The sequence below is a fragment of the Lactuca saligna genome, chromosome 4 (genome assembly GCF_052625555.1).
Source record: "Lactuca saligna cultivar CGN05327 chromosome 4, ASM5262555v1, whole genome shotgun sequence".
Lineage (NCBI taxonomy): Eukaryota > Viridiplantae > Streptophyta > Magnoliopsida > Asterales > Asteraceae > Lactuca > Lactuca saligna.
Genome location: NC_136420.1, coordinates 7482690 through 7508153, shown reverse-complemented (window position 1 = coordinate 7508153; position 25464 = coordinate 7482690). Strand labels below are relative to the sequence as shown.

Below are 25464 nucleotides of genomic sequence, written 5' to 3'. Positions count from 1 at the left end.
GGCTATAGAAACCCTCAACGGTCGACTTAACGCCTTGCGTCTAACACTAATGTGACGACTAAAGGATAAAGACACCAAAGATCGACTCGCACCCGAGTCAAATAACAACAAGGCATGCACAGAAGTCACAAGAAAAGTACCTATATAAAACTCAGTATAATCATAAAAAATTTCAAAATAATATGAATAAGGAGATACGTACCAGCGTCAACATCAGGTGCTGCGCGGACCTCCTCCACGATCAACTGGAAAGCTCTCTCACGAGCTCTTGGAGCTTCGGCCTTCACCGGTTGTCCATCAGTAACATGTAAAGCAGCAGGAGTAGAAGCCTGGGCCGATCCCTAAATGAGCTAAGGACACTCGACCTTCCGGTGGCCAGTCTGGTTGCAATGAAAGCAAACCAAAAATACCTTGGGGCAGTCCTTAGACATATGCCCCTCCTTGCCATATTTGTAGCAAATCCATACTCGACAAGATCCCTCATGACTCTTGTCGCACTTGCCATAAGTGCGGCCCTTCTGGCCTCCTGCTCTCGAATCAGCGGGCTTAGCCCTCTTCGTCGTCGGCTGCGACTGTACTGGTCTCCTGTCTATCCCATGAGACTCTCCCTATTCTATGGTCTGAATCTCCAGCTCAATCTCCCTCCTCATTGCATTGATCTGTAACTCAACTAATGTCTGATATGATGAGTTCGCCACGGACTCCTGAATGTCCCTCCTCAAAATGCTCAAATGTCGACTTACACGTGCCTGCTCAGTAAACATGTGCTCTGGGTAGAACAACACCTCTCATGAAACATCCTCGTAATCATTGTCACTGTTTCTGTCTTCTACTTGAGAGACAGAAATTCATGTGCCAATCGTTCCCTCTCCACCCGGGGAACATACTTGTCTCTGAATAGCTGGGTAAACCTCTTCCAAGTCACCGCAACCTGATCTGCAGGAGTAAAATCAGTCGTCATGAACTTCCACCAGTCCTTCGCTCCCAAGCGAAACTGGTTCAGTGCAAATCGAACCCTCAAATGCTCCGGGAAGGAATACGTATAGAAACACCCCTCGATGTCGAGGATCTATATCATGATAGAAATTAGGTCCTGGGTCCTGTCAAAATATGGTGGCTTCGTGTTGCTGAACTCTCGAAACAACAACGAGTCACCCGTTGTGGCCTCACAATAGCCTCTGCGACAGCAGCGTATCGCTCATCAAAAATCTCAATTATCATCGTCTTAATAGACCCGAACATCTCTGGTATGACCTCTTTGATAGCTTCGACAACCTCTTTCGCAATTATCCTACGGATCTCATCGTTATTGGTACCACCACCTAGGGGTTGTTGTGGGTGATCACCACAGTCTCTTTGAAACACACACACAAAAATCATTAGGGTCTTAGCATCCTAAGGTTCTTACTTGGGTTGCATACAGATCCGGTGCTTTCAGTAGTACAAGCCTAATACTACCTTCCACACCAACCCATAGTCGCCCCATGTCCTCCTCCTAGGATCTTAATTCACAAGTACTTTATCATTCACAAACATCAACCTACTCTCTAAGTACAAATGCTCACCAAGGTATCTCTCCTAGATTACTCCTCGACTCAAAAATCTCTCTAAAAGATTCCTGCTATATACCCCTACTCAGCACACACATAGAGCAAATATAAGATAATATCAATCAATAGCATCCCCCTAGGCTAAGGCATCATGATTCAGTTAACTCTAGCTCTAAATTCATGAAATACCTAGCCTATCATCTAGCATGCAACTCTAATATATCATAAGTATCTCATTTCATAATATAAACAAATAAGGGTATTTTAGGAAAATCATCGCCCAAGCTCTGGCTGATTGTACACACTGGTTCATCTCGGTTTCTCTTAAAACTTTTACTCGTTTAGAAACCCATTTTTTTAGAAAAATTCATCAAATCCTCAGTTTGAGTCCAGACATACCTGAGAGTACATCCGAATCCCTCAAACCAAGGCTTTGATACCAACTTGTAGTGTTGTAAAACTCGTCGGGTTGGCCGATTACTCCTCCAAGTACTAGCTACTCAGCCCCTTACCGAGGCGAGTTATAGAATCCCGAGTACTCCCCGATCGGCCCCTTACTGAATTGAGCAGTGTTGTAAAACCTTGTCAACTCGGTGATTAATATGTATAATCTACTTAATGATTTATTATTGAACACTTACACATGTGATAATTACTACATATACATCTTAAATTTTCCTTAATTATTCACGTAGCGAGACCATTATATGTTTTTCAGTTTTTGTGTATTCACGTGTATCTAATTTCATTATATATTTCAATCAACTTATGATTTTAACTTATGATTTTGACATATATAATTTCCCTAAAAATATTTCTACATGAATTACTGAATCTGATTACTCCTTGAGTACTCCCGAGTACTCGCTACTCGGTAGTCAGCCGAACATGTACCGAGTAACGAGTTCTACAACCTTGCCAACATGTAACGCTATAAATTTTCAAATATATATTTTTTCATTTTTAAAACCACCCAAAATACAATTTGACATCCCTCAAATCCAAATTAATAAGTTGTTCAAAACACAAGTCAATAAAATGTTTAACATTATCCCAAAATCCTCATAATAACATAAACTCTAGTTGGTGTGTACAATCAATAGGACGCCTTCACACGATTCTGAGAGGTACCTGAAACACATTTCACACAACACTGTAAGCACTAAGCTTAGTGAGTTCCCCAAAATACCACACACAGATAATTAGCCTCTCATGCCATACTCATTAAGGACCCTTCGGTCATGTATCTCAGTGAAAACCCTCTGGTCTCACAGTTCGGGTTGGACCCTCCGGTCATGTATCTCAGTGAAGACCCTCCGGTCTCACAGCTTGGTTTGGACCCTCCGGTCGTAACTCAATAAGGCACAGAATAATACATGCCATAAATCACAAAGATAAAATACATAATATATATATATATATATATATATATATATATATATATGTGTGTGTGTGTGTGTGTGTGTGTATATATATATATATATATATATATCATATAACTCAGTGTAAACACATAAGACCCTCCAGTCAATAACTCATATAAGACCCTCCGATCATACAGTGTTACCACTCAGGTAAGTATAATGAGAAGACTCACCACGTAAGTAAGCAAGTATGTCTCGTACTCAACGGTAGGTCTAGACTCCTCCTACATATATCGTAATCATATCTAATTAAGAATTTATAATAACAACTCTAAGAATGTTAAACTACTACTTTTACTAACTTTTGGAAAGGGTGAAAGACCATTTTACCCCTCCATGGTCTCCAAAGTCCACACTTGACCAAACCCTAAAAGTCAACGTAAGTCAACGCTCAAGTCAACAGTCTATGTTGACCCAAATCATCGAGTGCATCTATGCGACTCATTGAGTTTCTCCTATTCTCACAAATATTGAGAAAAATCCAACTCAACTCACCGAGTTGTCTCACCAACTCTCCGAGTTTGTAACACGTCCAGACTATCGGGGAAAACCCTAACCAACTTGTCGAGTTGGCTCACTAACTCGTTGAGTTCCCTCAATTGATTCTCTCATTTAAATGTTTTTTAGAAAGACTAAGGTCCCAAACTCTAGATATAGCCTTCTAAGGATGAAGTATCACATAAAGTTGCGAGTAATGTCCATGCATGGCATCTAGGGCTCAATACGCTAAAACAAAGCTCTTTAAGGCATGGAAGTTTTCCAACGCTTGATAAAGCTTGAATCTTTTGGCCTAAGGGACCTAATAACATGTAGATCTGAAGTATCATCTTCAAGGCATGCTCAAACGGCTAAATGACTCACAGGAAGATAGAAATAGCCATAAAATCCCCAATGAAAGATCTAACAACAAGTGATCAAGTTAGCACCTTTTTACATCCAAAAAGCTGTAAAAATTGAAAGAATGATGGATCCAAGGACTCCTTGTCGTTCCAAGCCTTCTGCTCCTCAAGCTCCTTCAAAGAATGCACCAAATCACAAGCTTAACCAATTTCTCTCTCACAGATGATACCAGCTCGTTTAGGGTTTCTCTCAAGGTGCTATAGTGATCATGGAGGAAGAATGAAGGGCTTAAGGTACTTTAAATAGGGTACAAACCCTGAAAATTAGGTTCTTCACACTCAACTCCTACTCGTCGAGTTGGGTCGTCCAACTCGTCGAGTTGTCTCTAAAACCCACGCGATTATTTAAATCTCCACTCGACGAGTTTGATCCCTCAACTCGTTGAGTTTACCTATAAAAATGAATAAAAATAAATTTAAATTTATACCTGAGAGTCGGGATGTTACACACTTGTAGATGCCTAGAACTTTAGATTGACAAACTCCATCGTGCAGTTTCCCGCACGTGTTGCACTGGCTTTGGCCATGCTGGCCTCTCAACAGCTGGTCGGAAGTCTTAGGTCTATTTTCGGGACCCTCTAAAATATGAACTTGATATGAACTTTTCTTCTAAATGTGCTCCAAACCAATCTCCTGCTCTTAGGCTCTAAAGATCATATGATTCAGGGTCTCGTACCCTGAAATACTCAAAAAAATTCTGATGTCATCCCGCAACATATCATGATACCTCACTTTGTTCATCTCATCGTATGCTACATATTGCGGTACCAATAAAGCCCTCTCCCGGAACTTGGTAGTGATCTCTGCCACCGTCTCGGTAGTCTGGCGGAGATCCATGAGCTCTCGCGCCAATTGTTGCACCTTAATTGCTAGTGCAAACTCAGCTCAGAACCTGGTCGAGAAGACATCCCACGGCATAGCATCGACTGCATCATCACCTAACTTACTACTGATCTCCTCCCACCAATCACATGCCCGATCCTTCAACATGCATGAAGCATATATGACCTTCTCTTCCTTGGGGCAGAAACTCATCCTGAATGTGTTAACCATATCTACTAACCACCTCCTACTGACAATGGGGTCCCTCTATCCATGAATCGCAGGAGCTCCACAAGAACGAAACTCCCAGAAAGTCATTGTGCGAGCTCCAATGATAGTCATAATCTTCGCACGGAACGTGCCCAAGTGTTCGTCCACTACAGGTGATGAGGGTCTAAGAGAACCCTGATTGTCCATGTCTTCTATTATAACCCTTCTTGGACCAGTTGGGGACATAAAACATGTAAGCAAGTTCGTTTGACCATACTCTGTGTACACTTTAATCATTTTGTCATGGGCAACATACCGTGAGAGATTACACACATCATCATCGTTACCTAATGCTCGGAGTCCAAAGTCAAATCCTTCATTAGGCAAACGGAAATGGTAATACATGATTTCAGTACCATCATACCCTAATTCTCTCATCATCAAGTCTAGTTCATGAACAAAAAATTCATCAATATCGACAACATCAAAGTACCTTACTTGGCCATTAATATACCTGATATTTGGAAACTTTGTGAAACTCCCTCCGTGATGAAGTTGAATAGAGAATATGTTGGGGTAACCATCTCCAAAACAGAAAGAGATGATTGTTAGATTTTTTCGAAGTTTGAAGCTTGAGCATCATATATAGTGTTCAGAAATAGAGGAATCTTACCATAAACTTCTTGAATGTTAACATTCTCTCCAACATTTCTAAGTCCCCACATTTTCAAAAGCATGAACACAAGCCAATTCTCAGACAATCGTTAGGGTTTTTGCGTCTGGATAATTGAGGTATGAGTAGATGACGAAGGAGTGAACTATAGTCTGCAATCTTATTAATTGAAGTGGCGGCAACGGAGGCTAGGACCTAAAATGACCAAAATACCCTCACATGGAGGGCACATGATGGCATTAACGACACCAAACAAACGGACAATGACAGAATGGACTAAAAACCCATGAAAACCTTGATTTTGGACCTTTGGTGCAAGCTGGAAACTTTTTGGACCTCATCCAAAGGTTTTGGCAAACCACAAGGACCAAAATTGCAGTTTTGTCAAGTATTATACTATTATTACCCACCCACCGTCTTTCCTGCACTTACATATTGCAGAAGAGTTCGAAGTTCAAAATTGAAACATCATTCCTCTTTCAGGTACGACCTTATGAAGTTGCTTTGATTCGCATTATGACATTAATCACGTATGCTTCTTCATGCGTATTTCTACGTATTTAACCTAGTACACACTGGAAGAAAGTCAGAAATCAATCCTAGAACTCTTTCATATCATTCCTTTGCTTGTTAAAGTCGTTTCAAACCATTACACTTGGTGTATTTCTTGTCAAAAACCTTCATATATATATATATATATATATATATATATATACACACACACACACACACATAGGTTCAAGTTCATTTGACACCATTCTAATTTTATTAGACCGTGAGACCAAATCTAAAAATAATTTTAAAATGCAAAATAAATGGAAAAATCCAAAAATTCTTTGTTAAATATTATTTTTGGAACTTGAATTAACAAAAAATAATAAAATAAACTAAAAATTAAAAAAAATCTCGTTTTTTTTTTGAAAAATACGTGAAATATTCAAATAGAATATTATATTGACATATTCTAAAAAATAATTTTAAAATGCAAAATAAATGAAAAAATCTAAAAATTCTTTTTTTTTAAAATATTATTTTTGGAACTTGAATTAACTAAAAAAATAAAAAATAAATAAAAAAAATAAAAAAATCCCGTTTTTTTGGAAAAATACGTGAAATATTCTAATAGAATATTAAACTATACATATTCTAAAAAATAATTTTAAAATGTAAAATAAATGGAAAAATTTAAAAATTCTTTTTTTAAATATTATTTTCGAAACTTGAATTAACTTAAAAAAAATTAAAAAAGAAATAAAAATATATGTTTCACGATCTCACAAAATTAAGCCGTCTCACATGAACACACACATACATATATATATATATATATATATATATATATATATATATACTATCTTATAAAACAAATCCCACTATTTCTAAAAATAGATTGAATAAAATAATAATATTTTTTAAGACGTTCAAATCATTAAGCTAATTGTACAACTAATCATTAATAAAATAATATGAAAAATTAAACAAACTCCTAAAAATCTTATCTTCCAAGGTTTTGACCAGATCTTTTTTCATTCAAATAAATATTCAACACCCTATAATTTGGTCATTTCATGAATTTTCTTTATTTTTAATATGACATGTTTCCTAAAACAAACTAATGATTGAATTGAAAATAATCATTTCCATCGAAAAAAAATTAATTGTCGAAACAAACTATTTGTCGCCCGCCGCTTTGCGCGGGTAAACAGTTAGTATATATATATATATATATATATATATATATATATATATATATATATATATATATATATATATATATATATATATATATATATATATATATATATATATATATATGTACACATACGGTTTTATTAGTTATACTAAATTCCAGCCTATTGTTGTGTCACAAAACCCATGGTCATCTATTGCAATGTTTGCCTCGACTAAATATTGGAAAACATCATAAAAAGCTTAACTTGTAATCGTTTTTTTTTTTTTTTTTTTTTTAGTTTATAAATACAATAAACATCGGTTTTATGCATTGTTCATTTGGTCCTAATTGGTCTTCATTAAACATCTTGGCATTTTTCACTATTAAATACACAGTTTGTTTTATAATTGAATGCAAACTGGTTTTGAAAATAACCAAAAAGATGTCACATTACATTTCTTTCTGGTTGATATAAACTTAATGAACAAATTGGTAAATGATCATATCATAAAATATTGGATTTTGAATATTTATTATATATGATATTTCTTTTATGAAGTAGCTTTTGCTAAATACATTTTTTTGAATTTGTTTTATCATTATAAATAATCATGTTATTTTTATTGAAAAATAATGTTAACGGAATAAAACAAAAATAGTAAACCATGACCAAAATAAAAATAAAAAACCATTATCCTCTTGGCCTCTTATAAAATGCTAATGACAAGGACCAATGATCAACCAGTCTTATATCATACATAATTATTTTATGTGAAATATTAAGAAAACTGGAAATTTATAACATTATTTTTTAGTTAATTTAAATTATCAAATAATCACTAGCGTATTTAAAGTTTATTTAATTTATTATATAAACGAAAAACTACTTTTGAAGTTAGTTTTCATTTTTCAATTTAAGCGTGTTTTTATATTAATTACATCTATTTTTAATGTTTTATAACATCATTTAATTTTTCCTTTCTAACTAACTTTCCTGTTTGATATTTGTGTTATTTTGATAAAATATGTTTAATAAAAATAAAAAACAATAGAATTTATATAATAACACAAAATATATTCTCTGTACTCATGATATTGAATAATACTACACTTTTAGGATGAAAAACAAACAACAAGTCACATTAGCTATTTCTAAATAATAAAAGTATTTAAAAAAACTATAATTATAGATTTTGGGTTATAAGAATATTATGCATGTTCAATTGAGCTCTATTAATGAACTACATAACATTTAATTTAATGAAAATAAACTAAAAGTATCAAATATAATGTTATAAACATGTATTGAATGTTGATTATCTATTCATGATTTTTATTGATTTGTTATTTTACACACAAACACACACACACACACATATATATATATATATATATATATATATATATATATATATATATATATATATATATATATATATATATATATATATATATATATATATATATATATATATATGGGAGAATTTCATATATGCCCTTCTTAAACTTCAAAATATCATATTTGCTCAGTTTAATTTCTCAATATCATATTTACACTTCATAAACTTTTAAAATATCATATTTATCCAAAACATTTTTATAATGTTTTTAATATTTTATAATCATTTTTTATACCTTAGAATTATTATAATAATTAAGACATTTAACCATATTATCCTTACGTCTATGATAATGGAATGTGAACTTATAAATTGTTGGAATGTCGGCCTCTCGACAGACAAAAATATTCATCTTTAACCTTTTCAATGGAATGTATATTTGATTGTTTAATTTTTTGTTGTTGTTGTTGATTATTATTATTTTGTAGATGGAGGATATTTTAGATATTATTATTGATATTTTGATGTTTAAAAAGTTCATATACGTTATTTTGATATTTAAGAAGGGCGTATATGATTTTTTGATGTTTAAAACGGACAAATATATATATATATATATATATATATATATATATATATATATATATATGTGATATTTTGAAATTTTTTGAAGGGTAAATATGATATTTCAAAATTTTATGAAGGGTATATATATATTTAGAAATTTTATGAAGGGTAAATATAATATTTAGAAACTAAGTTGGGTAAATATGATATTTTGATGTTTAAGAAGACCATATATGAAATTCTCCTCTCTCTCTCTCTCTATATATATATATATATATCTTTACTATCTTATAAAAGAAATCTTACTATTTCTAAAAATAGAATAAATATAATAATATTATTTTTTTAAGACGTACAAACGATTAAGCTAATATTACAAACAACCATTAATAAAATAATATTAAATTTTAAATTTGTTTTGACTCCTTATATTTCTCAGCAAAATCCTAATTTCATGGTCATTCAAAATTTAAAACCTTTTCATCCTAATACGCTTCAACAAATATCCTTTAAATGTTGCATTTGCAGCTGATTAAAATATCTCATAGCAGACGTGTGTTTGTTCTCTCCACCTTATAAACCCTGCTATAAATCCCACTGCCATGAAGTATTTCCTTTATAAACCCTAATCGTTTTTCTCCCTCTCTTAGACGAAGACAATGTGTTTTTTTTAAGAAAAAAAGTTTGAAAATATTCCAATTTCTCAAAAAAATTTACCCCAAATGCGAAACTGGGTAAAATTTTCCATTTTGCGAAGACTACAGGGATGCGAAATAAAAATTCTGCACTTTTGTCTTTTTATGACCCCATTTTGCGAAGTTGGACCACTTATATTATTTCTTGAAAAGATCAGGGGCCAAATGCGAAACTCTTAGCTTTCTTCCCCAATTCGCATTTATACATTAAAAACTTCGCATTTTCATTCAAATTCTTCGCATCTTGCATCCATCTGTCTTTGAGTTCATTCGCATTTCATCGCATTAACTGAGAAATTAATCAGTTGTCTCATATTCACATTTCAGTTGTTTGAGAAACCCAGATACGAACCCAAATGCGAAACCCACTGATTTCAAATGCGAACCAACCAAAAATCATCAACCACGTACTTGTGTCACCAAATGCGAACTGAATATCACCATTAAATTCTCCTCGCATTCTATAGATGCGAACACAATCCAGATCTCCGACTCCAAGCTTGCGAAATCAAAATCAATTAACCTCAAACAACAAATCGTGAACTTCTTATGCGAACTGTTTTCACCCACAAAACCAAATGCGAACTCAATTGATGTCATATGCGAACTGATTTCATAGATGCGAACACAATTGATTTCATATGCGAATCCACATCCATCGATATGAAACCAATACCAGTTACAAGCAATTAGTAGCAACCATCGATCCTCTAATTTTCAATTACTCAGCCTTCGCTTTTCATACAACCCGTCGACCCTGAAAAATCGATAAACACCAAATGTCTCATTTTTAGATCGATTTTCTGATTAAATGTCATATTTGAAGAATGATCATCCTGTTCTTCATCATATTCAACATGTTCTTCATCATATTCAAAGTTAGGAATCAATGTTCCGATTCCATCAAATTTATCATCTCAAATCTTCGTTGTTTATCCCTTAGAATCAAAATCACCAATCACAGTCTTTGTTCTTCAGTTATCAACAACCCTTAGAAATCAAACTCGATCTCAACCCCAAAAAGAGTAGCATTGGGTTTGTTCACTGATTTTTCAGGATCTTATATTTCCTCGGTTTTTTTCTATTTAGTTTTTGATTTTTAAATGTTTGTTTTAAAGGATAGTGATGGTGGTGGAGAATGAGACTTATGTTGAAGAATGGAGAAGTTTGGTTTATTTCTCTTTTCAGTTTTACTGTTCTTCTAAAAAATAATGGTTCGTATTCTTTCTTATTTCGTTAAATGAGTTTCAATCGACATCAGTTTTTGTCATTAGGCAGGATCTAATAGCTAATAACAAAAAAAATATTGGAACAATTAATATTTGAGAAACTAATATTCGAAGCAAGAAGTTTTGAATGGATATTAAACGATAGTTTCAAGGGTTCTCTGATTTTGCTAATGGTAATCAACAGAATGCTTACTTATTGTTTTTCCTTATGAGCTTGTAGACTTGTTTGGAAGCCAGTTCCAAGAAGTTGAAGCAGATATACAAGTTGCCATCATTTCCAGGAAGGCATCTAAAGAAGTTGTTTCTCAAATTCCTACTTCTGCTGATAAGAATGAGGAGAAGACAAAGTTAAATGTCGAAATTACCCATGTTAATGAGGAGACTAATCCAACTTCACCATCGTATCCAAATATATCTACTTCAAGTATTATATACTATATAAGCATTGTGAGTTCAAACATAAAACTAATTTTCAAGTTCATTAATTTGGTGGACTATATTTCTTTCCATGGGCTCAATTTGGCAAGTTGGCATGTACAGAATGTATTTTTTGACCAACAAAGGTTGGGTAAGTTTGTTTTTCCTATTTTAAACAATAGGTTATTACTATATTATTTTCACCCTGAGCCTGTCTATGTTCAATGGATTATGAAAGGTTTTTTGTTTCTAATGTTCACAAGGTTGTGAATTTCTTTTAATGTGAGGCTGTTTGTCATTTCCAATTTATGTGTTTAGGTTTTTAGCTGTTATTGGATTTTTTTTTTCTTATAGTGTATAGCAATGTACTTTGCTCTACTACCTGATGTGCGGTTTTTATAATTTTTCTTTTTGTTAAAAAAAAAGATTAATGAAAGAACGTGGGAAATAGCAAATTAGCAGTGTACTTACATAGCTGAACCTTTAGTTTATTCTACTAATTTGTAATCTCCTGCATGTGTTGGATGTTCTGTATGAAAGATGGACTACCTTTTGGATACAAGATAGATAGGTGTTTTTTGGGGCCTCAATTTGGCTTTCACATTATCTCATATTTTAATTTTCATCCTTAATTTTGGTATTTTATGCAACTTTATATTTTTAAAAGGCATAACACATTCCCTACCTTCTGAAGTTGATGAATCATTACGTCTAAGATCATGTAAGACAACATTAAAGAAATAAAGACAGGACTATTGGTTGATCTCCAGGTGGTCTAGAAAGACCACACAATTGCTTTTGTAAGAAGTCTTCAATTGCCTGTAAAAGTATTTACATGCCTTTTGTTTCAAGATTAATGTCATTTTAGTTGAGATTAGTGCTTATATTGAAATGTATATAAATTGTCTTTCGTGTTTGGTTTGAATTATATGGAATTGGGTTCAAGCATCTTTGTGATAATAAAGCCAATTAGTAGAGTATTTATTTAAACATTCTTATTATAACAAAATTAACTAAAATTTAAATGAAAAGTTTCACTATAAAACAGGACACGTAAAATAGGAACTCTCAGTTACAAACCTCCTTATCCAAAGATAAGTACATCGAAAAAAAAGCTATTCGTCAAAAAAAAAAAAAACACAATTCAAAACTTCTACAGTTTTTGCTTGCCTTGCATGAGACTAAAAATAGCAACTAAATTATTTTTTAATTATTTAAGCTAAAACAGTAGCAAATATTATTTAACCTAAAACTAAAACCTATTTTGTTTTTAAACTAAAATAGCAAGGTACTTTAACATTTAACATGTAATAGCAACATACTTTCACATTTAAAATATAATAACAACTTATTTGTATTTGTAAGCAAATTAACGTAGTATTATATTTAACTCAAAAATACAATGTATTTTTCTTTTTAAGCTAACTTACCATCTTTAATATTTATCTCGTAATAGCATATCAAAAGAAAACTTATTGCCACCGAAAACAATTCGCCAAACGAAACTATTCGTTGAACATAAAGTATTTGATTCCACAACAATACGTGTTCTGTGTAATATGCAATTTGTTTTGAAAGAAAAAAAATTCTGAAAAAAAAAACTATTTACCATCCGCCAACAGAAAACTATCTATCCAAATCTCCGAAACAATCATGTGAATTCGAAATAAAAGTTAAAGCCGCAAAGAACCTAATAACCGAAATGAATTAATGTCCGCCCGCTGCTTTGCGCGGGTTTACAACTAGTATATATATATATATATATATATATATATATATATATATATATATATATATATATATATATATATATATAATTAAAAGGTTAAAATAAGAATATTATTAAATCGAGAAGATTATATATAATATTATAATAGATTAATAAGCGATTGTATAATATTAGATGATAATTAGATAACAACAAAATAAATCATCTACTTTATCAATATTTAGTATTAATGAAATAATGATAATTTTTATATTTTTATTTTTGTTATTGAGATATTTTAGAGCATTTTGAATGATAGATTTTTTTTTTTTTTTTTTTTTTTTTTTTAAACTTTTAAAATTAGTTTTTGATATGCTTTTTACTATTTGAATTGTGAGTTTTTTAAATATTCTAACATTTTAATATTTTAATTATTTCATCAAATTTGGTTATTACATTTAATAAAATTTTATTTTATACTCTAGTTTTGTTTAGATATTAAATAGTTAAATTTTTTTTATTAGTTAACCCGTTTAATTAAACATAAAAAATAAAATGAATGTATTTTACAAAAATAAATAATGTATAATTTTCAAAACTTGAAAACAAATCCGATATAATTATTTTAATATTTTTGCTTTGTTGTTTTTGTTACGGCTGCATAAGTTTTTCTCGTCTTTTTATTTTTATAATTATATGCGAAAATTTTATTATCTGAAATTAGTTATTTTTTACTTATGTATGTCATATTTCCAATATTACATGATATTAAAATATATATTAAATTATGAACTTATATATATATATATATATATATATATATATATATATATATATATATGTGTGTGTGTGTGTGTGTGCTAGTAGAATACCCGCACGATGCAGCGGCAACGAATAATATATTTCAGCCAATAGTTTGGTTTCGAAAATTAGTATTTAGGGTTTAAGTTTAAATTAATTTGTAGAGTTTTGTAATATTATTTATGATATTGTACAATAAGCGATTTTGGGACGGCAGAACCATGCCTAATATAGATGCTATGGGTGCTTATGGAATGGCAGAGACCCGTCATGGTACCCCGGGCGCTACGCCTTGTATAACTTTTATTGTATATATAAAGTTTCGTGACATTGTATGTTTTGTGATAATTCCATTAAAATGTATTCTTAATCAAACTTTTATGAATTATCCTAATTAAATAAAATTTTATTTTGTAATTATCTAAAGTTATTCCAACCAAAACAAAATATGATTAATTTTGAATTTGATTAATGTTTAAACTTATGTTTTAATTTGGAATTCATGAACCAAGATCCTAAATGGACCGTATACTCTTTTAATTGTTCCATTTATATTTTCTTATTTTTATTTTATTTAAGGTTCTAGCTATTTTAATGTATGTTTTTTTCTTATTATAATTTTTATTTTTTATTAGTTTGACCCACCTTTTGCTAATCAAACATATTACAAGCTCCCACACACAAGAGCATGTATGTAAGTCTACTTATCAGTTTATTGAGGACTCTCAACCATTCTTTAATCCAAATTCCTTTTAGAAATGATAATTCCATGTATTGTAAAAATTCCTTATTTAATAACGAACAAAAGGACCAAAGAACAAACAAATGAAATTTGGAAAACAACCATTGCTATTTCTTGCAGCTAATCTACTTAATCTATATAATTCTATTTCTAGAACATATAAAACTTGTAAAGGGTCTGACATGTTTATTTATAATATTCTGATAAAAAAATAAATTCCATAGAGCCAAGAAAATACCCTCAAGTCTATTTGTTGTAGTAGGAAAGTATTCAACATAAAATAAACTACAGAGATAAGAATCTAAGATAACTTTAGTACCCCACCTTAACCTTTCAGAAGTAGATCTTGTTTTTTGGCACCACAATATCCTTAAAAATGAATCTGAAACATACTTGCTATTTCTAAACATAGTCAACATATGCTTGGTTGAATTTACCTCGAACACATGATCACCAAATAACACCATCAGTTGCTTTCATATCAACTCATCATCTGCACATCAAAACAAACGTCTTTTGAGCAACTTCACTAAAATAATCATCAAGAAAAAGATTTTGAAACATGAGGCAGAAATAAATATATCATGTCTTTTAGAGCACTTAATGGATTTCTAAAATGCAAGGGGTAAAAAAGTCAGTACTTAAGCACATATAGTAATCATAAGGTTAACACTAATCAACGATGCAAGGAACAACTTTGTTGATCATTCTTTCCGTCCAATGGGTGATTAAAGGCTGCGCATACCTGGTGGCGATAAACCAAAGATTCAGATAGAAATACAAAATCATTAGTAATAAAAAAAATCAAACAACCAATGCCACAAGACATCTTTTACGATCATGAATAGTTCAATAGCCCAAGCCATCTTTTACTTTCAATGATGTGAGTCTCCAGCTTACTTTCAATCTACATAAAAATTGATATTTTTAGCATAAATGTGATCATTTGACCTTAAAAGAAAAAGAAGAGAGTAAACCGGTGATCTCACCTCAAGAAAACATACTTAGCTAGGCGTAAGACAAAGCCACAAGTATTCATTTTCATTTTTTGAAAAAAAGAGGATGCTTGGATAAGGGTTATCTTCAGGATGGAATGATTACAACTCAAAAGTTGGAACTCTGCCAAATCATAAGATAATGATTTCAGAATACGAACAAACACAAAATGTACAAGCCCCGAGATCCCATTTTAGAAATCAGTATGAAAGTTATTGAGTGTTTCTGGGATTTTTAGTGTGACAAAAGGTGGAAAAGAGAACGCGTACGTGTGTGGAGGAGGCATTCAATAAGAAAAAGGCAAAAAAAATTGGATTTGTCACTTACATCCATAAATCGAAAGAGAAATATAGATGATTGTGTGCTGCTCCGACAGTAGAGATAGCATCGGATGGTGGTGATTCCATTTGTATGTCAAAAAGTCTATACCTATAGAAGCAAAACCCTAAACAATATTTTTCTTTAACATCAATCACTGGTTGATAAAGGAATAACAGAAGAAGTTGGAAAGCTTATGAATACTTGAATAGTGAATAGAGCAAATTATGAAGAACATGTATATCTTGAATTTATCAGAGATGAAGACGAAAAGATGAGGGAGAATCATAGTTTTCAAATTTTGGGATTATTTTCGGAGATAAAGGCGGAGGACCAGGCTTAATATAAGCAAAAGATAATATGAAAGATAAAAAGTCGTGAAAATGAAATAAGATATTCTTTTATTGCATTATATGATTATACATGTTGTATTATTTTTTTGTACAATTTAATTTAAATAAGGTTAAGTTTAAATTTTAATATTATTTTATTAGTGATTACTATAAGCTTAATGGTTTGGACGTCTTAAAAAACATCATTATTATATTCAATCTATTTTTAGAAATAATATGATTTCCTTTATAAGATAGTAATATATATATATATATATATATATATATATATATATATATATATATATATATATATATTATATTCAATCTTACTTGACCCTTGTTTCCTTGCAATAGGTGTAACATCCCGACTCCCAGGTATAATATTTAATTAAGTTATATTCTTGTTGTCTGATCAACTTGACGAGTTGGAGGCCCTAACCCGCCGAGTAGAGAGTGTTAATGGTCGCGTAATTTCTAGAGTCTACTCGACGAGTTGGAGGACCCCAACTCGACGAGTAGGAGCTGAGTGTGAAAACCCTAATTTTCAGGGTTTGTGTCTTGCCAAAAACTAATGCATTCCGGAAGCCCCAAATAAACTAAAACGTAATAATGACAATTATTGTAATATTACAATAATTGTCATTATTACGTTTTAGTCTATTTGGGGCTTCTAAAATGCTTTACTTTTTGACAAAAAAAAAAAAAAAACAATAAATGATGAACCATGTGGGATTTATCTTATGTCGGGGCTTCTATAGTGTTGTAAGGAAACAAGGGCCAAGTAAGACTTGAGCCAATGTATTAGTGGTTGAACATGTGAGATTCGTCTTCTATTGTTAACAACACTATGGACAACGCCATTAGTGTATGGGTTCAAGTCATGGTTAGGTAATAGGAACATCCAAGTGTTGGAACCACGGTTTAAGTCATGGTTAGGTAATAGGGACATTCACATAATCAACAACGATTTTCTCCGTTCTTTATTTGGAGATTGAAAGATGATCATAGAGTTGTGAATGAATAATTTTGGAAAATCGATGGAGTTAACAAGACTTGTGAGTGAGATTTTTGTTGTTGGGTTTGACGACACCGATAAAAGCACACAGTGAGCCTAGAAAAGCATAAGAAAGAAGACATGGAATAGTACATATTAAATTAGATCATATAATATATATTAGTTTAAAGGTAATCTTCAGAAAAATCCAAATATTTTGGTTTATTGGTAATAAATAATGAAAAAGCCCTAAAATTTTGATTAATTAATGAAAAAGCCCCAAAATTTTGATTAATTAACGAAAAAAGACGAGATACCGACTAAATCTGTGAAACCGGCCACGAAGGGTTAATCCGAAGTTTTAATCGGTAATCTGTCATTTTTTGTAAACAAAATTTAATTTGGAACTAAATCGTAAACTGACCTAAAATATTGGGACTTTTTCGCAAATTTCCCTATATTTTAATATCATGTAATATTGGAAATATGATATACATAAGTGAAAAATAACTAATTTTCTCGGGCTAAGATTTTCTAAATTTGGATAAATTAAAAAATACTCTAAATTGGACCACTAAATTTGGGCTGTCTCATTAAACGGTCCGTCACAAGAGTAATACCCAAATGACCCAATCAGTTAACGACTGAAGAACAATACGGTAGCGTTTTGCAAAGAAACTAGAAGAACTGAGTAGACCCTAAAAGCCTTTTACGGGCGTTGAAGAAGACAACTAATGCTATGTTCCCAATTCCTTAGGCGATTCTCTCTTCATTGCCGCCGTTCGCCGTTGTGTACCACCGTTCCTCGTCATTTGTACGCCACGTCACCATCTCCACCAGCACTGATGGGAAAGGCTGCAAACTCCGCCCCGAAGTCTTCCCTATCAATCACCAAGGACGATGCTTATCTTCAATCAGTTATCCCCAAACGAATCGAACTTTTTGAGTCCATCAAAGCTCAACAGATTGCGCATCGCCAGTCTATTTCCGGCGACCCAATCAAGTAAGTTTCGAATTTAATAAACATATTGTCGAACAGCTGGTGTGCGTAAGCTGAAATAACTGGACTGAGTGCTTGTTACTGGTTTCCGTTCTTTTACTTTTTAGGGTTACTTTACCGGATGGGACTGTGAAGGAGGGGAAGAAATGGGAAACAACTCCTTTCGATATAGCCAAGGAAGTATCCAAGAGCTTAGCGTCAAATGCTTTGATTTCTCAGGTGGATGGAGTACTGTGGGACATGTCAAGGCCCTTGGAAGGTGATTGTCAGCTCAAAATATTCACTTTTGATAGTGATGAGGGTCGCGACACATTTTGGCATTCAAGCGCTCATATTCTTGGCCAGGTACTGAACTAAAGATGAATCTGTTTTATGGGGAATGATTTCTGTTTATAACGTGGATGCTTTATTCATTTATATAACATTGTTTTGAGCTCATTGCAGGCCCTTGAAATGACATATGGATGCAAATTGTGTATTGGGCCATGTACTACAAGAGGAGAGGTATCCTTCTAGTTCTTCATTTGATTGATCAAGTAAATCTGTCTGATATTTTTGATGCAAATTTTGTAGTAACAACAGGCTTCTTTCTCATGTTGTAACAGGGTTTCTACTATGATGGTTTCTATGGTGAACTGGGATTAAATGATGATCACTTTGACCAAATTGTTTCTGGAGCAAAGAAAGCTGTTGCTGTAATTTACATCTCCTTGTCATATAAGTTCATGAATAGGCATATTTTTTGGTATCATATTTAGAAAATATCTGCATCTTTATTATGTTTTCATGTTTATTTTGCAGGAAAAACAACCTTTTGAGCGAATTGAAGTGTCACGAAAGCAGGCTCTTGAAATGTTTTCTGATAATAAGTTTAAGGTAAACTTCCCTATCTGACATGCCATATTTTCCATGGATTTGTATGTGTAACACATGTTAATTGATTATAATATTATTATTATTATTCTTAATTCTTATTCTTATCAGGTTGAAATTATTAGTGATCTACCTGAAGACAAGACTATCACAGTTTACAGATGTGGCCCTTTAGTTGATTTGTGTCGTGGGCCCCATATACCAAATACCGCTTTCGTCAAAGCAATTGCTTGCTTAAAGGTAAAGTTTTTTATTTTATAAAGTGACATTAAATATGTTTATATATTTGCTTTACTCATTTATATATATTTTTAATAAATAATATTAGGCTTCAGCAGCTTACTGGAGGGGGAACAAAGATCGTGAAAGCTTACAAAGAGTCTATGGGATATCTTATCCTGACCAAAAACGTCTCAAGGTAAATTTCTTTTCATTTACCCTTTTCTTTTCTTTTTTCTTATTATTATTTTTTTTAATAATGGGTTTGTTATATTTATACAGGAATACATTGCCCTGCTGGAGGAAGCCAAAAAATATGACCACAGAGAACTGGGCAAAAAACAAGAACTTTTCTTTTTCCATCCACTTAGGTAAATTTTCATAGATAACAATATAATCTATAGTTTATACATACATTGTAAGTAAATGTTTTTATTTTTTTATTTTTCAGCCCAGGGAGTTGTTTCTTCCTTCCCCATGGTACTCGAATAACAAAAAAACTAATGGCATTTATACAAACAGAGTATGAAAAAAGAGGTTATTCAGAGGTAATTTATATTCATGTTGTAGTATCTCACATATTAATAATTAATGTAACAATAACATTATTTTTTCAGGTCACCACACCAAATATGTTCAACATGCAACTATGGGAAACTTCAGGGCATGCTGCCAACTACAAAGAGAACATGTTTGTATTTGATGTAAGTCATGACTTTTCTTAATAATATAGATATATAATTTTTTCTCAATGTAATTTACAGTTGTTACATTACATTGATTTTAATGCACAGATTGAAAAGCAAGAATTCGGGCTTAAGCCAATGAATTGTCCTGGACATTGCTTGATATTTGATAACAGGGTTCGTTCGTATAGAGGTCAGCCTTCTTACTTAAATATTATATTATATAAAAATATATCTATTTTTTTTATTAACATTAATAAACCTTTTCAATTTTATAGAACTTCCACTTCGCATAGCTGACTTTGGAGTTTTGCATCGCAATGAAGCCAGTGGTGCGTTGACTGGTTTGACCCGTGTTCGAAGATTCCAGCAGGTAAAATCTTATCTGCTTTCTGGATCTTGATTCATAATTAATATATTTTGTGACAATGTCGTGTGTTTATTTTATTTTTTTATTATTTTTTTCAGGATGATGCTCATATTTTTTGTAGAGAATCACAGGTGAGATTAAATTTATTTTTGCATCTAAACATCTTCTTTTCCTGAGACATTTTTGTTGATTTTATACAGATAAAAGATGAAGTGAAGAGTGTTTTGGAGTTCATCAATTACGCATACGATATATTTGGTTTCACCTTCGAACTGAAGCTATCAACCGTATGTCCGTCCACCTTCTTATCAATTACCATTTACTTGTGTATAGATAAAAATAACAATAATGACGATTTTACCCTTACAGAGGCCAGAGAAGTATCTTGGAGATATAGAAACATGGGAAAAAGCCGAAACCGCCCTTGCGGATGCACTGAATGAATTCGGGAAGCCATGGCAGATCAACGAAGCTGACGGGGCATTTTACGGGCCGAAAATCGATATATCCGTTTCTGACGCCATGAAAAGGAAATTTCAGTGTGCCACCCTACAGGTTATTTTTATTTATTATTCCGCCAAGGAAGGGTATTTTGGTCGTTTTGTTATATAACATAATGTTATTTATTTATAAACAGCTGGACTTCCAACTCCCTCAACGTTTCAATCTATCGTATTCAGCGGAAGATGAAAGTAAAAGGGAAAGACCAGTGATGATACACAGAGCTATTTTAGGAAGTGTGGAGCGTATGTTTGCTATACTTTTGGAACATTATAAAGGAAAATGGCCCTTTTGGCTTAGTCCACGTCAGGCAATTGTTTGCCCTGTGTCTGACAAGTCACAAGCCTATGGTCAACAGGTACCTACTCTACTATATAATATAATATAATATAATGATCTAATTACATTTCTTTTATTTATTTTTCAAACTTTCTTTGGCAGGTTATGGACCAGATTCATGAAGCTGGTTATTATGTTGACATTGATAAATCCGATAGAACAATCCAGAAAAAGGTATGATAATGATATAATTTTCTACTTTGGTTTATTTGTTTTTAATAAAAAAATAAGTAAAAGTACATTGCTGCCTATAATTGTTTTGTGTTGTAGGTAAGGGAAGCTCAGTTGGCTCAGTATAACTACATACTGGTTGTTGGTGAAGAGGAAGTCAACACTGGAAAGGTACACACACATCTTGTCTAATATGTTTGATGATTACTAATGGACAAAGGGCGAAAATGTAATTTGGATTGTTGTGTATTTGCAGGTAAGTGTGCGAGTGAGAGACAAGCAGGAACATTCGGTGAAAACCATTCCGGATCTTCTTCAACATTTCAAGGAAGAAGTTGCAGCTTTTCATTAGGGGTAATGCAATATTTATGGATGTTGAATGCTAGTTTTTCATTTTTGCATGGATAGAAGAAACATATGATTTGATATGATTTTTCCAATATGTTAAAAAGTTTTGTATGGAAGTGTGGTTTGATTTTGATGATTTGCAGGATTTTGCTTAATTTATTAACTAGTTTCAGACGGTTATAACTGGGTGACCTGTTTTTGGCCTAAAATCGGGCTTTTATGACCTATTTTCATGATTTCTAAATATCTGAAACTGAAAATACAGTTAATTTTGGTAGCCAATCGGTGTCTTCATGAAATCAAAATTTATCTAATCTGAAAATTCTTGAATGGTTTCTATTTCACCTTTATCTACTTCTGTCGTGTGACCTTTGTTCCGATATATTGCTCTGCATTTCTTTCTAGAAAGCTAAAATATCAAGATGTTTAAATTCCGTGACACTAGATGCCTTTTATAAAGTTTAATGCCATATAGTTTTCTAATTCATTAGTTGGGGTACAAGTTTATTGTTATTTACTAAAATCATATCTTAAAGTTTATTGTTATTTACTAAAATCATATCTTAAACTAGAGCTTCTAGCATAGCGGCGGTATCAGTATTAAGTCTTGCGTTTTCTTTTTGAGATTGAAGGTTTAAGTCCTGTCAGGAACATTTGTGAAATTAGTAGTAGTTTTAGTGATGGGATTTGTCATTAAAAAAAAAACTATTATACTATTAGGTGTAAAACTTGTGTAACACATGAATTGATTAAAAAAGATTAAATATCAAAGTGTAAATAATAAATATTTAAAAAAAAAATATTGGAAGGAGTGAAAAACATATTAATTGTAATTTATTATCATATTTATTATATTTAATATTTTACATATATAAGTATAAGTATTATATGATTTTTATTTTAAAAATTGAAAAAACATAGAAATTGAAATGTGGATATTATTTTATTTTAAAAATATCATTAATGATAAGTATCAAAACTTATAAGAGATTGACACGTGAGAAAATTGATCTCATTTCATTTATTATAGTTATTATAGTAGAATTTGGCTGAAAATAACTTTTAAAAAGTTTTATTGAAAATCAATATTTGATTTTCAACAAATCTTGGTTTGGTTTGGGATATATTCAAATTTGACGGCAATGTTTGAAAATGAAGGTGATACGCCACTCTTAACATTTATATTAGAATTTAGGGCGGCAACACAAGTAGAGCCAAAGGTCATTCCCAAAAATATTTTAAATTTTTTTTGTTTCATAAGAGTAACCATGTCAAAAGACATGCACTTTTTAGACGTATTGTAATCGGATAAATTTTCAGTCATTAAAAAAAATAAGAATAAATGTTTGATAATAATGTGACGTAAGCTTGAAAAATAAGAATAAAATGCTTGATAATAATGTGGCATAAGCTTGGCCACAATGTGGTGGCTTGGTGTGTTAACTTTTGACCATTGAATTTTTTGACATGTATCACTTTTATCAAATTTGGATAGAATTGAATATTTAGCTAAGAGACAATCATTGTTTGACTTTAGGTAGCTTGGGTGGCTAGTTCTCTTGTTGAGACTACTTTGGAGCTTTTGTTGTTTAGCTTAGGGGAGTCTTCATATTATGTTACCTATGTCATACTGGTGTGAGTGTGTGTAACACTTGGAATCTAAAGGGTTAATTGTGGAAATAAATTCCCTTTCCTAGGGACCAACTCGGCCAGTTTATGGTGGGAACTTGATGTGTTGGAGGTTTTTGGGACGCACGTTTTTATGGACCAACTCGACGAGTTTATGGAGGAAACTCGACAAGTTGGACGTTGATTGAGAAAGCCTAAATTTTAGGGTTTTGCACCCTATTTAAACATCTCCTTGAGTGTTGTGAGCTCATTGTGGGTGTGTTTTGGTGTGTTTGAAGCTCATTGAAGGAAGAGAAGCTTGGTGCAAGGTGGTGGTTTAAGTAGGAGCTTTCAGATCTTGATTCTCTGCCCCATTTCCAGCACATTTCGGGTATAAAGTTCTAACATTGCTTAATATCTGCTTAGATCTCTTCGTGGGTTAGATTGTATGTTTTTAGCAATGGATGGGTGGTTGTTGCGGAAGTAGAAGTCCCAAGTGTTTATTCCTTCAGAGTTAAGATCTACATTAGCTCTTTTGACATAATGGTGCCAACTTTATGAATTAAAGGGCTTCATGCATTCATTGAGTCTTTCATTTAGCCCTTTTTGAGCTTTTGCGTTCCTCCTGGTCATGCTTAAGCATAAATTTGGAAACTTTATGTGACCATCTAGCCTTATGGGGTCAGATCTGCATTTTGGGGTCTTGTCTTTGATGATTAAGTGCTTAATGATTAATCCATCACTCTTTTAAGTCTAAGGTTTGGATTTGGATCCATTTAGGTGGTTCCTAGGGGTAAAGTTGGAAACTTTACCCTTTTTGATCTCATTTTGGTCGAGATTTGAGCTTTGGAGCTCTTGGATTCGATGAAGGCAGCTTAATGCATTAAGCTATTGGTTCTTGGGAGAACTCGGCGAGTTTTTCGGTCAACTCGGCGAGTTGACCTGGTTTTTCCCGATCTGAGCAGTTAATGAAGAAACTCGACGAGTTGACGGTCAACTCGGCGAGTTGGGTCAATTTGGACCGTTGCCTTTGACTTTCGATTTATGTTATTGAACAAGTTTGTCCCAAGGGGTACTTGAGGTAATCTGAATTGAAATTAAGGGAATTATGGGTATAGGATAAGGCCCATATGGGGTTTGGGCCTAATTTGGAAAATTGGGCCATTGGTTGATTAGTGGGCCTTTAGGCCTTTCAAATTGTAATTGGATCATGGTTTTAGGCAGGGCTAGGTTAGGGGTAAAATGATCTTTTTACCCCAGGTATGAAGTTGTGGTTATGGATTGGAACCCAATTGTTAATTAGGTGTTGTTTTGATCTGGCAGTTCAGAGGTGTCGCTAGGGCAGCAGCTAGAGAATTCTTTCAGTGAGCTTCTACATTCGAGGTGAGTTTTCTTACTGGTTCAGCAGGCCGAAGGCACCAATGCTGCCCTATGTTTATGTTATGTTGTTTGTATGCTAGTTGTCTTTGTGACTCTTGCATATGCTTGTGTTTATATGTTTTTCGGGTTAAGGCCCGATGTCGGGCGGGGCCCGACGAATATTTCTATGCTATGTATCTATGTGATTAGTGCATGTGTATGTGGTTATTTGATAGATGTTATTGTATGTTGGGCGGGGCCCGTTTATCGAGCTCAGCTCGATGCCGGACGGGGCTCGATGACAGGGTGGGGCCCATTATATGTTTCGTTATGTATGGTATGTGGTATCTTGGGGAACTCACTAAGCTTCGTACATACCGTTTTCAGTTTATGTTTCAGGTACTTTGGTTTTCAATAGAAGAGTTCGGGATGGTTGCAGGGCACACACCATGTAACATCTAGAATTCCGAGACCAAAAATTTCACTTTAATAAAGCGATTTATAAAACATTTGTAATAAAACATCACCGATTAACATCTTTTCGTAAAAACATAATCACATTTCTCAAAACCATATCATACAAATAGTACTATCGTCA

General features: G+C 32.6%; 1 protein-coding gene and 1 long non-coding RNA gene across 2 annotated transcripts; one reads left to right on the top strand and one right to left on the bottom strand.

Moving 5' to 3' along the window:
• Positions 1-14932: 14932 nt before the first annotated feature.
• Positions 14933-16361, bottom strand: LOC145044312 (uncharacterized). The gene is made up of 3 exons (XR_013681276.1): positions 16073-16361; positions 15739-15868; positions 14933-15656 (listed from the first exon to the last, which is right to left on the bottom strand). It is a non-coding gene; the product is annotated as an uncharacterized LOC145044312 (long non-coding RNA).
• Positions 16362-18085: 1724 nt separating this feature from the next.
• On the top strand, positions 18086-22035 carry LOC145041142 (Threonyl-tRNA synthetase). Its single transcript, XM_078989091.1, has 19 exons — positions 18086-18395; positions 18500-18737; positions 18837-18896; positions 18998-19087; positions 19194-19268; positions 19377-19505; positions 19594-19683; positions 19767-19855; positions 19936-20032; positions 20102-20188; positions 20279-20363; positions 20449-20543; positions 20639-20671; positions 20741-20827; positions 20910-21095; positions 21178-21399; positions 21483-21554; positions 21651-21722; positions 21808-22035. The coding sequence occupies exons 1-19, from the start codon at positions 18127-18129 to the stop codon at positions 21901-21903; spliced, it is 2172 nt and encodes a 723-aa protein (XP_078845217.1). The 5' UTR covers positions 18086-18126; the 3' UTR covers positions 21904-22035.
• The last annotated feature ends 3429 nt before the right edge of the window (positions 22036-25464 follow it).